The 14,393-nt window shown below is 50.8% G+C and overlaps 1 protein-coding gene across 5 annotated transcripts in view; it reads right to left on the bottom strand.

Moving 5' to 3' along the window:
• The window catches only part of Azin2 (antizyme inhibitor 2), a 23,295-nt gene extending 9,146 nt beyond the window's left edge, over positions 1–14,149 (bottom strand). Inside the window, exons 1-7 of one of the 5 annotated variants that reach the window (NM_001294179.1) lie at positions 13,995–14,149; positions 13,779–13,899; positions 13,081–13,278; positions 11,523–11,696; positions 2,815–2,987; positions 1,828–1,962; positions 1,007–1,172 (exon numbers count right to left, since the gene is read on the bottom strand). In NM_001294179.1, coding sequence (NP_001281108.1) covers positions 1,007–1,172; positions 1,828–1,962; positions 2,815–2,987; positions 11,523–11,696; positions 13,081–13,185 — 753 coding nt within the window. In that variant the 5' untranslated portion in view covers positions 13,186–13,278; positions 13,779–13,899; positions 13,995–14,149. Of the gene's footprint in view, positions 1–1,006; positions 1,173–1,827; positions 1,963–2,814; positions 3,045–11,522; positions 11,697–13,080; positions 13,279–13,778; positions 13,960–13,994 lie in introns of those variants that run through there. The other 4 variants (XM_026781749.1, XM_026781751.1, XM_026781753.1 and 1 more) reach the window with 4 other exon arrangements.
• Positions 14,150–14,393: the final 244 nt, after the last annotated feature.

The raw sequence follows: 14,393 nt of genomic DNA, 5'->3' as shown, positions 1-14,393 counted from the left end.
TGGGCTCGGAGTTTGCCACTGTTGTTGCTTTGTCCTTATGGGAGAAGGGTTGGCTGTTTGAGCTAGAGCCTCATGTAGCCCAGGCTGGCCTTGAACTTCTGATCTCCCTACATCCACCTTCCTTGCTGGATTATAGACATGCAGTTACCATGTCCAGCACATGTATGTATAACTGGCCACACTCGTTGGACTCTGACTGTCCTCCCATGTGAATAAACATTTTCATCATAATCTAGCCAGTCTGGCACTGGGAAGGCCGCTAGACTTCCGCCAGGTACAAGGCTGCAAGTCTTCATTTTGAGGCTCATTCCTGGGGCATCTGGAGCCTTGGCAGAGTCACTTCCTGCAGACAGAGACTACAGAAGTATTGTGCTACTGAAGAGATGTGTCCCAGCTGGGCGGTGGTGGCGCACGCCTTTAATTCCAGCATTCAGAAGGCAGAGGCAGGCGGATCTCTGTGAGTTTGAGGCCAGCCTGGTCTAAAGAAGTAGGTTCCAGGAGGGCTCTTAAAAAACCAGAGGGAGGCGGGGCAGGCACCCCTAGGGGTCAAAGTGGGAATCACTATGCCACATTTGTGTTGCCCTTGCTCACAGATGAGAGGACCCATAAAATGGGAGCAGACCAAAGGTTGGTTTTGCTTCCCTGCCCTCCCCCCCTTCCCCCCAGGTTTCTTGTCAGCCCATTGGAGGGTGAATAAGGTACGCATTCTCAGACCATCAGAGAGCTCAGGCATATAAATAATGTCTTTACTGAGCCTTTAACAAGCTAGCTAAGTGCACGACCTTAGTGAGGCGCGCAGCCAGCTCTGCTGTGGACTCGGGATATGCCATAAACTCTACAAGCCCAGCTGTGCCACAACACGGGGTTAATAAGTAGCAATAAAAGCTAGGAGGGCACTAAGCCCAGTGTGACACACAGGCCAGATGTACTGTACAGTGGGCTCCCTATGCTCGAGATGCCCCTCCCCCATTGCAAAATGACCTCCAAGCCACCCTTGACCACACACCTCTTCAAATCTCACTTTGGCTCCCTCTAAGCCAGGAAAGCCGCCTCCAAGGTCCAGAATGTTCATGGTGTGGCCCAGCTCAGCACCCATTTGAAACACGAGCCGGGCATCCGCGATGGACTGGGCGTAGGCCTGAGGGTCAGGACAGCCACTGCCAATGTGAAAACTGGAAAGGGAAGAAGAGCCTCAGCTTACATGCAAGGTCCAGGCGTGCCCATGTTACAGATGCAACAAGTAAGGCCTGGAGCACCAAATGGGCTACACAGGGTCACGTGGTACGCTGGGGGGCGGACCGGAGGCATCCCATCATGCTCCCTTGGAGAGGAACCTTCCAGGATGAAAACTGAGATCCCAAAGTACCCAGATCAGGACACACCAGCCAGTGAGCATGTGGCCAGGGCAAGTTACTAGGCTCACCTTGTTAGATGTTGACTTCTACAGACTGGGGAGAAAAGTCCTTACTGTACAGGGGTGTGGAATAAAGCCCGGGGTGCTCAGCCTGGAACGTGAAGTTCTGAACAGACAAAGCTGGAGAAGCGGCCCTAACTACAGCCAATCTTTATATGGAAAGAAACAGCTCCAGAGCACGGCTGCCACCCCTGGCTTATAGGCATTCAGGGTTCTCTCATAGTCAAGTCCCTGGGAGCAACCTCCTGGGATAAGGCCTTCTGGGGTCTGTGGAAGGGATGTTGTTAAATCTTCTCTCTAAAGAGGGGACACTGTCCAGTGGCAGAACTCAAGGTCCAGGAAGTCCATGATTAGCTCCTGGGGTACAGTTACTGGGTCAGGTATGGGCAGGGTGGCCGGCTCCCAGTGCACACCTCACACCCACCACCTCCACGTGGCTCTTCTTGGCGTTTTCAAGCAGATGTCTGCAGGATTTCAGCGACGCTCCGAACCTCAGGCTCAGGTGACTCAGAGAGTGGGAGTCCTGGGTGGCAATGCACAGAACCATCCTGTGGGAAAATGCAGCATCCCTGCTGAGTGAGCCCCGCCCCACGGCCAGCATCCCTGCTGAGTGACACACACACACACACACACACACACACACATACACAAACACACCGCACTAACGTGTTGAGAATCACTGAGCTCACAGCTTTCCTAGGTCATCCTGCATGACCTAGGTCCAGATATCACCAACCCTCACCCAGGCACCTCAGGTCTCCCCAACTCCATTACCAGACAGTTTTCTTAAGTTTTCAGACATATCACACAAGAGGGAACCACGTGTCAAACAAATTCCTAAGGAGCGTCCTGAAGCTTTGGGTGGACCAGAGTGGCTCTTGGATGCCCTTACTATTCCCTCAGACCCTTCTCTGGATCCCCAGAGTGTCAAGGACCATTAACTATCACAGCCAGTGAGCTCCCTCCCAGAAACCATTCGCACTGGGCCACTGCCCCATGACCAATATTACTGTGCCCCTCACCCATTGCACGAGGTATATTCAAGCAACACCCCACTTCTGTACATCCCTCAGATGTCCCATGTTGTTCCCAACACCGACATATTTGCTTGCCTTGACTGTTTCTGACTCGCCAAATTTCACTCATTCCTCAAGGCTCGCTTCAAATGTCATTTTTCCTACAGCTAAGACCTCCATAAAACCTGGTACCTTTTTTACCTAGGGCTGTAAGAATTCTGCCCTGGGTCTGGGTCCGGTCCAGGAGTTAGCACCCATCCTGCTGTAAGGGTGGTGGGATCCAAGGAGCATCCAGGATGGGGACCTCTGCCCAGCTGCCCACTCCTTCCTCTTCCACTCTCACCCAACAGCCCAGTCTCCCTGCAGAAGTGGGTCTCAGCTTACTTGGCACTGGGGTGGCTCTTGACCACCTTGGCCAGCTCCACTTCATTGTCGAAGCTCAGCAGCCTCACCCCATGCTTGGCAGCATACTTGATCTGTGCAATTTGCTTACAGGGGTTGGCACAGATGATCTTACTGGCAGGGACACCGATATGCTGGACCAACTCCATCTCTGCCTGTGAAGTTCCAAAGGTCGTGGTGAGGAGGCCCCAGGGCCTGCTGGCCTGTGGAGCCTAGGGATGAGGGGCAAGCTTATAACTATACACTGGGCGTCAACACAAGTGGGTCCTCTTTCTCTCTCTCTCTGGTTTTTTTCCCCCCCAAAAAAAACAGAGTTTCTCAATGGCTGTCCTAGAACTCACTCTGTAGACCAGGCTGGCTATGGCTTCAAACTCAGAAATCAGGCTGCCTCTGCCTGTCAAGTGCTTTGGTTAAAGGTGTGCACCACCACTGCCCAGCCAGTGGGCCGGCTCTTTAAGACATCAGATACACAACAATTGCTTCACACTGCTTTCTCACTGATGACAGCGCTGCCATGTACAGACACAAGTGGGGCACTGCACACACCTGGGGAGGAGGATCCAGTCCATAGCAAAGACGGCATATCTGCATGTTTCTTCTAACTTCCTGCCTGCGGGAAGATCTCTCATTCTAAAGCAAGCAGTGTATTTATTCCAAAAATCAAATGTCTTTAAAAGGAGGCACACTGGACTGGAAAGTTGGCTCAGTGGCTAAGCACACTAGCTGCTTTTGCAGAGGACCTGGGTTCAGTTCCCAGCACCCACATGGCAACTCACAACCACCCATAACCCTAGTTCCAGAGGAGCTTTGGCAAGCACTAGGCATGCACATGGCGCACATACATATTTGTAGGCAAAACATTCATATGCATAAAAATAAATAAATCATTCTTTTAAAAAGGCAGGCATGCACATTTTCTAACTCCCGGCGAGGCACTATGCAGACTCACAGGCTTAGGACAGACTGAAACGTTTAATGAATGCTACTTGGAAAATAGTATGGAGAGACCTTGGATAATAAGAATTACATAGCAACTGCAATTATCTGCAAGAGACCTACAAGACTGAGGCTCAGAACATAGCCTGATCTTAGGACCACCACCTGCTCCAGCCTGAAGCGGTTAATGACATAAAGCTAGGTGTGGCGGCTCAAGCCTTTAGTCCCAGCAGAAGCCAGCAGATCTCTGGGTCTGAGGCCAACATGGTCATAGTGAATTCAAGGCCAGTCAGGGCTTCATAGTGAGAACCTCCCGTCACCAAAAAAAAAAAAGTTGACAGTAGAAGAGGGACTAGTTGGAAAGAGAAAGAGGGTCCGTGGAAGGGAGAGAGGGGAGAAAGAGAGGCCGACAGGATGTGATCAAAATACTTTATAGTTGTGTCATAAATATCACAAAGAAACCCACTAGACAATACAGAAATCCCATATGGTAACATTCTGAGGACTTGAAGTCAAAGAGATGGCCGTGCTCCCCTGTTCAAGGCAGCATCAATCACAATAGACATGACAGAAAATCAGCCTAAACATCTGTTCCCAGATGAGTGGATACAGAGACTCTGGGAGAATGCAGTGTGTGTGTGTGCGTGTGTGTGTGTGTGTGTGTGTGTGTGTGCAGGTGCACTGTATGCACACGTATGTGAGACCACAGGTCTACATCAAGTATCTTCTTCAGTTCCTCTCCACTTTTTTAGCCAGGGTCCCTCATGGAGCTCACTGATTAGTCTAGACCATCTAGGGAGCAAGTCCTGGATGTCCTGGTCTTCTGCCATCCTAGTACTGAAATCACAAGCATCAGCTCATCACCTGGTATTTTACAAACCCGGGTCCTCATGCCTGAATTGAAACACTTCATGTTTGCATGGCAAGCACTGTGTCAAACGAGCTATCACTCATACTGGAGAGATGGCTCGGACGTTAAAAGCACTGGCTACTCTCCCAGAGTTCAATTCCCAGCACCCACATGGTAGCTCACAGCCATCTATAATGAGATCTGGTGCCCTCTTCTGGCGTGCAAGGAGAATACTGTATACACAATAAATAAATTTTTAAAAAAATGAGCTATCACCCCAGACCGCGCATTAAGTATGTGGAATCCACAGATGCCAAAGGCAGAAAAGCAGAATAGAATGGTAGAAGGGTTACATTTCTAGGGGCTGAGGAGATGAGAAGCAGTGAGGTGTTGGTCAAAGGAGTAAGCTCAGGTGACTTACAGGACGTCAGGGTGACTACATGAACGGCAATGCGTTGTGTGCTTAGACACTGCCAAGAGATAGGACCGCAGGTGTTCTTACCACAGAAAAATGAGGGAAAGCATGGGTTAGTTTGAGTTTAGCCATTCCAGTGTGTGTGTGAGAGTGTGTGTATGTGTGTGTGTGAGTGTGTGTGGGGGGTGTTATACATAGATTATCTGACATATGAGAAAGGTCTTCAAAGCCATGGGTCTCTCTGACACAGCACCCAGTCCAAAGGCCTGTGCTGTACTGGTGTGCCAATGAATGCATTCTCTCCCCTACCCCTGTACATTTTGGTTACTGCCGTTTATTTTATTTCATTATATTTGTTTATTTGGAGGAATGTGTGTAGCATTCAGAAGACAACTTTCGGGAGTTGGCTCTCTCCTTCCACCACGTGGGCCCAGGGGTCAAACTCAGGAGGCTGGAGCAAGGGCCTTTACCAACTGAGCCATCTTGCCAACCCTTACTTTTGTTTTTGCGATAGGGTATGATGTAGCCCAAGCTGGCCTTGAAATGAACTTTTAAAAAGTTTTAAATGATTTTATTATTATTGTGCATGCACAGGATATATAGGTGTCTGGTGGGGGGGTGTCATGGAGCACGTGTGGAGGTCAGATGACAGCTCGAAGGAGTCAGACTCTCCTTTCGCCATGTGGGTTGAACCTTCTATACAGCTGAGGACCAAACCCTGAGCTTCTGAGCACGCTAGGAATTCATGCTACCCCTGTGCTATCCTTAGCCATTTCAGGCTGCGGGTTCTGCACCACAGAGCCTTGCCCCTAGCTCTTCCTTGCCTTTACTGACCACGGCTCGTGCACCTGCAGCAGCAATGACGCAGATGGTCATGTGTGGTACTCAGCTGAGCATCTGCCACAGGAAAGTCCCAAATGAGATGCTTTCCATCAGGCGCTAGGAAACTTTTGCTATGGAGTCATTGTTTTCAGTTTCTTGGGCCATTCAGTCTGTCTCGACTGCCTAACTGCCACTGTGGTACAAAGCAGCCACCGACAACTGGGCAATGACTTAGAGTGGCGGCGACTTGATTTGGCTCACTGTCCAGTTTTCTGACTCACCTCCGAGGCGATGTTTCATTCAGTCCCTCCAGCCCATGCAGAGGGTATGAGAAACTCTGCAAGGCCAGCAATGTCTTAGCACATGAGTCCACACACATACCCATACATACACATGCACATAAAATAAAACATGTCACAAAAAAAATAAAAGAGCTATGAAACAGGTAACAAAGCCAGAGTCGAGAGTCAGACATGCCTCTCCATGAATAAGGGAGTCAAGAGACAGCCGGCTTGGGAGCATGGTAGGAGAAATGAGGGCCATTTGTAACCATGGCGAGTCTGATTCTGGCCCAGCAGCCTTCAGCACTAGTTGCATTAAGTCCTGTCAGACCCATAACCATCAAATATCAGTATCCACTCTCCATATTTCAGAGGGGAAAGCTGAGTTCAGAGAGGTCTAGCCATTGATGGTGACAGCCAATAAGTGACTTCAAGGGACACAAAGATCCAGCTCCAGAGCTGGACATGTGGCTGTCACAGCTGACATTCCAGATGCAGATCTGTCACCATGCCAAGTCTGCGTGAATATGAAAATGTCCCCTCCCTCCCTACACAAGGTGAAAAAAGGCCATGGCAGCCCTGTAAGGACCGGTGACTTCAATACTTGTGGTTATACATATTTAAACAATAAGTGTCATTCAGGGAAGGCTTGCTCCATGTCAGGCGCTGCATTCCAGTTGTATATACATTTCCATTTCTTCATAGTCCCCTTTTGAGGTCATGAGGTTTGGAAGGGTAAGTCATTAATTCCAAGTCACATAGCTTAACTACCAGAGCTCAGCCTACACCGACAGGCACCTCTTGAGCATCTGTTAAGGTGCCAGTCTGCGATAGGTGCCGAAGAGAACAAGCAGTGAAGGAAGCGGACGGGGTCTCCCACTCTGTGGCACTTTCAGGCTGGTGGGGCAGAGGCATAGACAAAGGGGTGCTGAACAATGGCAGAATGGCCAACAGGTTCAAGGAACCACGAAAAGGTACAGCATGCTAGAGAATGAGGGGCCCTGGGCGTGAAGGACAAAGCACAGCCTGAGGTCTCAGAAGGGAAAGCAGAGCCCCCACCTGGCCTTGGTTGGGCCAGGGATGATACTTTCCAGCAGAGGGAACAGACCCACCAAGAGCTGAGGATACTGGAATGGCCAGCGTGGGGTTCAGCACTATGGGGAAGACAAGGGCAGAGGGTGTGGGCCACCAAGGGACCAGAAGCAGTGTGTGGGTTTGCAAGATATCCTGTGCAGAACAGAAGCTTTCAGAGTTCCGAGGAGAAACACGGCAGCCAGATGTGCCCGTGCACACCCGCACTACCGGCACTGTGAAGGTGGAGGCGTTCAAGGCCCGTATGGACTACTACAGATCCTGAGGAAGGGAGTACTTATGATGGCCACCTGAAGAACGATTTCCTGGGGTCCAGGCGAGACTGGCCCATGCCAGAAATGACCAAGCCACCCTAGAAAGGACAGAGATGTGCTCTGGTGGCAACATGGCGAGTGAGGTGATGGGCGTGGGGATGGGGGGGTGAGGAAGTGAGACAACACAGGGTAGACAGCTGTGGGGTGACCCTCAACTGAGGGAGGGAGGCAACAGTGAGGTTGGTGAGGGAGGATGCTAATTAAAGTGGAGGAGAGCTTAGGACCAAGTCTAGAGGGCTGTGCCGCTCCCAGCAGCAGGTACCAGGGGAGCCAGTCAGCACCTGGACCTGCACAGGGAACGGAGAGAAAAAAAACATACAGGATAAATCATCAAGTGTTCTCTGAGGGTGGAGGCGAGCCCAGAGCAACTCTCTAGATAGATAGATAGATAGATAGATAGATAGATAGATAGATAGATAGATAGATAGATAGATAGAGATAGATCCCTCTCCCTCTCTTCTGTGCACTTTTGAAGTCTTGCAAACTGGGAATGTATACTACCATTGGATCTTTTTAAAAAGAATACTTGCTGGGTTGAATACATTAAGAGATGATAAAGAAATGTGTTCCCCAGACCAGATCCAGATACATTCGCCCAGAAAGCTTTCCAGTGCCTGCTGTGCTAAAGGGACTTGAACAGCCTACACCGCAGGAGTTCTTCCTAAACCACAAGATGCTTAATGTGTGTCAGCCGCTTGCATGTTTCTAAATGCTATACATCCACGAACCCCAGAATGCAGACCCTCTGCTGAGGCGGAAAACCAGCACCCTCATTTTCTCTTTGAGTGAATGAAGCAATGAGCTACTTGAATAATCACAAGTACCAGGGCATGGGGTTGTTATTGTTTGCAAATATTTTTGTTGCTTTGAGATAGGTTCTTGATATACAGCCCAGCCCAGTCTCATAGCCACAATAATCCTTCTGCCTTAGCCTTCTGAGTGCTGGAATTACAATCATGGGCCACCACTCTGGGTTTATATGACTGTGTTTAAAACAAGGTGGTCAGTGGAATCTAGGAGTGGTGTCCATACCTGTAATCTCAACACGGGGAAGGTGAGGAGGGGAGAGTGCCGCAACTTTGAGGCCAGCCTGGGCTACTTAATAAGACCTTATCTAAGGAAAGAAAGAAGGAAGGAAGGAAGGAAGGAAGGAAGGAAGGAAGGAGGGAGGGAGGGAGGGAGGGAGGGAAGGAAGAAAGGAGCAAAGCAAATCAAATCAATTGGGTATGGTGGTATACGACTAGAATCCCAGCAATCAGAAAGTGAAGTAAGAGGATCAGCCTCAATTGCATAAGATCTTGTCTAGATAAATAAACTGGTCACTGTATTCCTGCTGATCCTTGGTATCTTGTTGGAGGAAATTCTTAGGTGTATCCCCCAGTTCAACCACAAGGGGGCGCAAGGGAATGGGCTGGAGGATGTAGATGGAGAAAGAGGCTTGGAGGCAGGATCAAGGACACAAGTCCCTGGGGAAAGAAACTAGGAGAATCCGAGCTCCTAGGGAGCTGTGACCTGTGCCTCTGGCCTGACGGCTTGTCTCTCCATCCAGCCGTTGCTCATGCCAGGCCTTTGGTTTAAGTCCAGTACCGTAGGACGCCATTGATCACGATCACCCACTGTGACCCACCAGGAGAGGGCAGCCTCCACCCTTAAAACACCTAGAAGGGGTGGTTAGTGATATGGAACCGCGGTAAAGCTGTAAAGTGCTTGCCTAGCACGTGATAAGCCTGGGTTATTATAAGTGCCAGCAACCACCACTCAAGGAAAAGCATCAAGCGATCTGTGTGACCCCACGGCGGGAGAGGACACTGTCACCAGCCACACGCCAGCACAGCCAACTCTCTCCAAGGATCTAGGAAAAGGCAATGCCAGTAGAGGCTAAGATCACATTGCCAGACTAGAGCTGGCATCTCCCAGTGCATGATCCTAACCAAGTGGCTCACCTTCTATGACTCACTTCCTTACGCATTAAATGTGTATTCCGGGGACTGTTATCAAAATCCCGGTAAAAGAATGACCTCACAGTAGAATGACCTCATGGAGCTGTTTCGAGAATAAAATGAGATCACGAGCAGAAAACGTCTGGCAGAGAGCCGGGCCCAACAGAAGCACTCAGCAAAGGGTGGACGCTTTCAGCACACACTTTCACCTGTCTTTAAAGTTTTTTAAGCCTCTGTACAACAGCTCTGTCCTCTGGAAGTGACCCCTTGAAGCCAGAGGACTAAGAACCTCACCCGAGTTTCCAGAAGCAGAAGAACCTAGTCAATGGACTTTCACCCTATTTTTTAACCCAAGCTCAAGGGACCCAACGGATCCTGCCCCTTCCCTTCTCTGTAGAGAGCACCACCACACTACGGGAGGCTGCAGGGACAGCAAAGCCTTCTGCTTCACTGGACTTTGTGTCCGACTTAGAACAAGGCAATGCAAAGAAGAACAAGAGGAGACTCTTCAACCACAAAGAGTGAACAGTAGCTAACCTCCGAGTAAAGGTTAACCTGCCCCCTCCATCTCCCACCCCAGTGCACACATTTTCCTTTCCCCACTGGGGATCGCTCTTGCCCCATACTCTTGGACAGGCTGGCTCTCCTTTCTCCGCCAAAAATTCTTTCCGGACTCCATTCACAGGGCCCAGTCACACTGCTGACCAGGGCTTAGCAGGTATCCTCTCCAGAACAGCCATGACTACTCCTGACATCACAAGGGATATATGTCCAGCAGGCTTGCTTCCACCGCTGGGCTTAGCACGGGCCCTAACCTCGGCCTGGAATGTTCTTCCTCTAGTTCTCCCCCTGGCTCAATCTCCTGCCTCATTCAGGTGTGAATTCAAACCTCAGAGAAGCCTTCCTTGAACAGGGGTGGTGATGGCAATCTTCCTAGAATCCCAGCTTTTAGAGGGGTGGAACAGGAGGACCGGGAGTTCAAAGCCAGGCCGTGGTGAATAGCGAGTTCTAGACTAGCCTATGATCCACAGGGACTGACGCTGCTTCAAAACAAAACAAACACAATCCTCCTACCCCACTTCCCCACTTTCCACCTACAACACCACATGTTTTCATTGCTTTATTTTTTTAGAAAGCACCATAACAGGGGGCCTTTGTTGTTGTTGTTGTTTGTTTCATTCACAGTTAAACTCCCACCTGGAATAGCATTTCGCTAAGTGAATGAGATAGACCTAAGCAAGACGGCTTTAGAGGGAGTAAAAACAATGAAGCAGCATCCGTCTTGCTCAGTGCCACGCTGTGAGCCCCACCCAGGCAGCCACTACTCCACCATAGCTCATGACCACTCTAAGCAAAGCCAATCAAAAGCCACCAGGAGGAAATTAAGAACAGAAATCAAATTAGGAAGACAGCCTGCAGCAACAGCAGCAAAACTCTTAAAGAGGATTAGTCTGAAAAACACAGTCACACATTGAATTTATGAAGGAAAAAAAATTAAAGTCCAACAGCATAAGAGTGGCTTGGTTTTGTTTTAATTACAAGATTAGCACCTACTGCTCTAAGTCAAGACATTGAAAAACTGTCATTTAGTTTAAAAACTTTTTCCTCGATAGAAAAATTAAAATGCGAGTATTTTTTAAAAAGAAGAAAAATAACCCAGTGTAGTGATACATCCCAGCATGTGGGAGGGTGGAAGTTAGGAGAATTAGGAGTTCAAGGCCAGCCTCAGCAACAAAGTGAGTTTGAGGGCAGCATGGACTACATGAATCCCTATCATTAAAAAAGTATAAATAAATAAATAAATAAAACAAAGATAAATACAAAACCATTTCAAAGATGACCCATATGCCCAGAGACATCTCGGGTTCCTGTTTGAAACTTCAGAGCTGACAAGTTCCAAGCTCATTTCTTCCTCCCTCCTCCCTGGAGCCTCCTCTTAGGTAGGCGACCTTCCCAGAAGGCCATGGTCAATTATAGGTCACTCCTGTCCCCTGGAATTACCGAGAGCAGCAGGGCCATGGGAGGGGTAGAGGGGCTCACCTTGCTGGCACAGCTGAAGCCCAGTCCCAACTCAGCTAGGACCTTCAGCACGCCCAGGCTGCTGTTGCACTTGACAGTGTAAAAGGGCCGGACTCGAGGCAGGTACTTCAGGAAGCAGAAGTGCTTCCTCACGACAGCACCCAGGTCGGCCACAAAGAGGGCAGCCACCTTGCCCTGCACAGCAAGAGGCGAATGGATGTGAGGCCCGGCTCCCTCCCTGTGCATGCTGTCCACAGTCCTTCCAAAGAGTGGCCACCAATAACCTGAAGAACCTTTCCAAGGCTCCCACATCCTCCAGAATGGAAGGCAACCTCAGGCTGACATTCAAGGCTGTGTGACCAGCTCCAGTCCCTCCCCTCGGTCCAGCTAAAGTCAACTATATAAAGTCCCTCCCACCTCCAAGTCTGTGTTCCCACCATGCCCTCTGTTGAGTCTGGCAAATTCCCAGTCTACCACTTCAGCCTAAATGCTACCCATCCCCCCATATATCTATATATCTATATATAATTTTAATCCATAACATTTAATGCTCTGGCTGCATTCTGTGTGTTCTTCCAAAGCAGCAGAACTGTATATCGAGCTGTCTGCTCCACAAAAGGCAGAGGCTGTGGCTTACTGCCCAATGCCACTGACACATGGGTTCTCAGTCCACTGCAAGCCATGCCTGCAGAAGATTGGCTCTCCCTCACTGCATGGATGAGTCTGTGGTGACCTCCCCCCCACCCAGCCCTGAACTTGTTTTCCTTTTCATGCAACTTCTTTGTTTAAAACGGATACCCACTTGGTGTCCAACATAATAATTAAGGGACAGAGAAGGTCAAAGACCTTGAAAGGACTTGATTCTGGAAGTAATTACAAGTCCCTTCAATACATGCTAGATGGGACTTTCTACAAAATAGGTTAGTGGCCATGGAGATAGAACATACAAAGCCTGCCAGAAGTGAATTAGGAAAAAGGCAACAATGGAAAACACTGGAGATGAGTACACGGTAGACGCCTGCCTGCCGGGGAGAGCAAATCCCAGCGAAGGTAGAATAAGGCAGCACATCATGTACACAGCAACGCCACTCTAAAGGAGCACAAGACTGGTTGGGCTCTACAGCCAGATCGTGGCCGTGGAGGCAGACCGGCTCCTGTGGCAGGAAACTGCTGTAGGATTCCACTCTGTTGGAGAGTTGCAGGAGGTGGGGAAAATGGGAGGTCATGGGGGCTTCAGTAAGATGAAGACTAATTAAAACGGGGTGCTCTCACTAAGTTCCTAGAGCCCTAAGATGGTGGACTTCACGGAGCTGGGGGATGTCTGGATGTAGGAGGGGAGAGAGCATGAGATTGGAACTCGCAGGTTCCCAACTGCAGCGCTGGGGAGACCACGCATGTGGCAATGGTGTTCTTTTCTCAAGGCAGGGAACACAGGGAGGGCAGATGTTGAGGTAAGGACCAAGAACTGGGGATTAAAGGAGCCAGTCTCATAAATATCAAGTATCCAAGTGAGAAGATTCCTACCAGAGGAGAGGACAGGGAACCCAGCCACACCCCATTCCCATCCCTTCACCCTCACCGTGGTGGCCTGTGAGGCCCCCAGAGTGAGTTCCTCCAGCAGATCCCGGGTGCTGAAGCCCTCCTCCACCATCACAAAGTCCGATTCACTCAGGTAGCCAGCCATGCTGAGCGGGGAGGAGCTCAGGGGCTGGTTGAAGCCGCTGCCTTGGAGCGCTGCTGGCTGCCTTGGCCACCGCCTTAGAAAGTATGCAACACACTGTAGAGAGAGAGAGATGGAGGGGACCGCTGGGGACAGGCTCTGCTGTAGCCCTCACCTCCCCAGGCCTGGATTCCCTATCCAGTCACGCTCTGCCCCCCTCCCCCTGCCCCAACACAGGCCTGAGAAGCAGAAGTTCGCTGGGAACGGTGGTGTTGCGTCTACTAGAGCCTCAATTACCCCCATCTGTTAAGTGGGGTTGCTTTGGAGTTCCTTTCCAGTTCTGAAACTTGAGTTTGGAAGAAAAAGAAAGAGCGTGGGAACAGAACTGAGAAACCTAGGTGGAGAAGTCTAGAGGATGCCTCCAGTCCCGACCACGCCTACCTAAAGAGTTCTACTCGGTTCTCTGCTGCATGACCTTGGGTCCGTTTCCCCCATTTATAAGTAGTTGGTTCTGACAGGCTACGAATGCTGTAAGTGCCACTGGCGGGTTCTGTCCGCGGGACCCCTCTCACGAGTGCAGGGCGAGGAACCCGCACCCCAGTCCCAGACCTCCTTACCAAGCCCCGTCCTCCTTCGCGGGGGCCAGAGCCAGGCGCGCTGCTAGGGGGGGTCGCCGGTGACCTCGAAACTTGTGCAACACCCCGAGGAGGAGTGGCAGTTGCGGAGCCGAGGCCCCTGCTGAGAAGAGGCAAGGGGATCCGGGGAGCAGGTCAGCGCCCAAAGCCGAGGGCATCCGCTCCCCGAGGCTCCCCCCAGCCATTCCCTGCACTCGCCTTAAAACGCATTTACACGGCTTCGGCCCATAGGTCTCCCTAGCGAGTGAATCGGATCCTCGGCGCCTCCGCTCGCTCGCTCCCCCCGGCTCCGGCCCCGCGGCCTGCGCCCCGCGCGCCCAGCAGCCACCGACCCCACGCCCCGCCTTGCGCCCGCCGCTCGCTTATATAAGCCCTGTCCGAGCCCCGCCCCCGTCATGTGGCCCTGCCCCGCCCCTGACCATTCCGTAGCCCGGCAACTGAATGCCGCCAGCTCATTGGTCAATTCGGACATAAAGCCTTCAGCTCTGAGGGGCTACTCCGCAAAGCTGCGCAGCTAGGCGGCTACCTGACAGGTGTCAGCGCAGGTCAACGAGTGGAAATCCTTCGAATCCCAGGCTTCCACGCGGTCGGAACTGC

This window comes from Microtus ochrogaster, chromosome 10 (genome assembly GCF_000317375.1).
Source record: "Microtus ochrogaster isolate Prairie Vole_2 chromosome 10, MicOch1.0, whole genome shotgun sequence".
NCBI lineage: Eukaryota > Metazoa > Chordata > Mammalia > Rodentia > Cricetidae > Microtus > Microtus ochrogaster.
The sequence above is the reverse complement of the archived record's forward strand: the minus strand, read 5'-3'. Positions and strand labels throughout refer to the sequence as shown.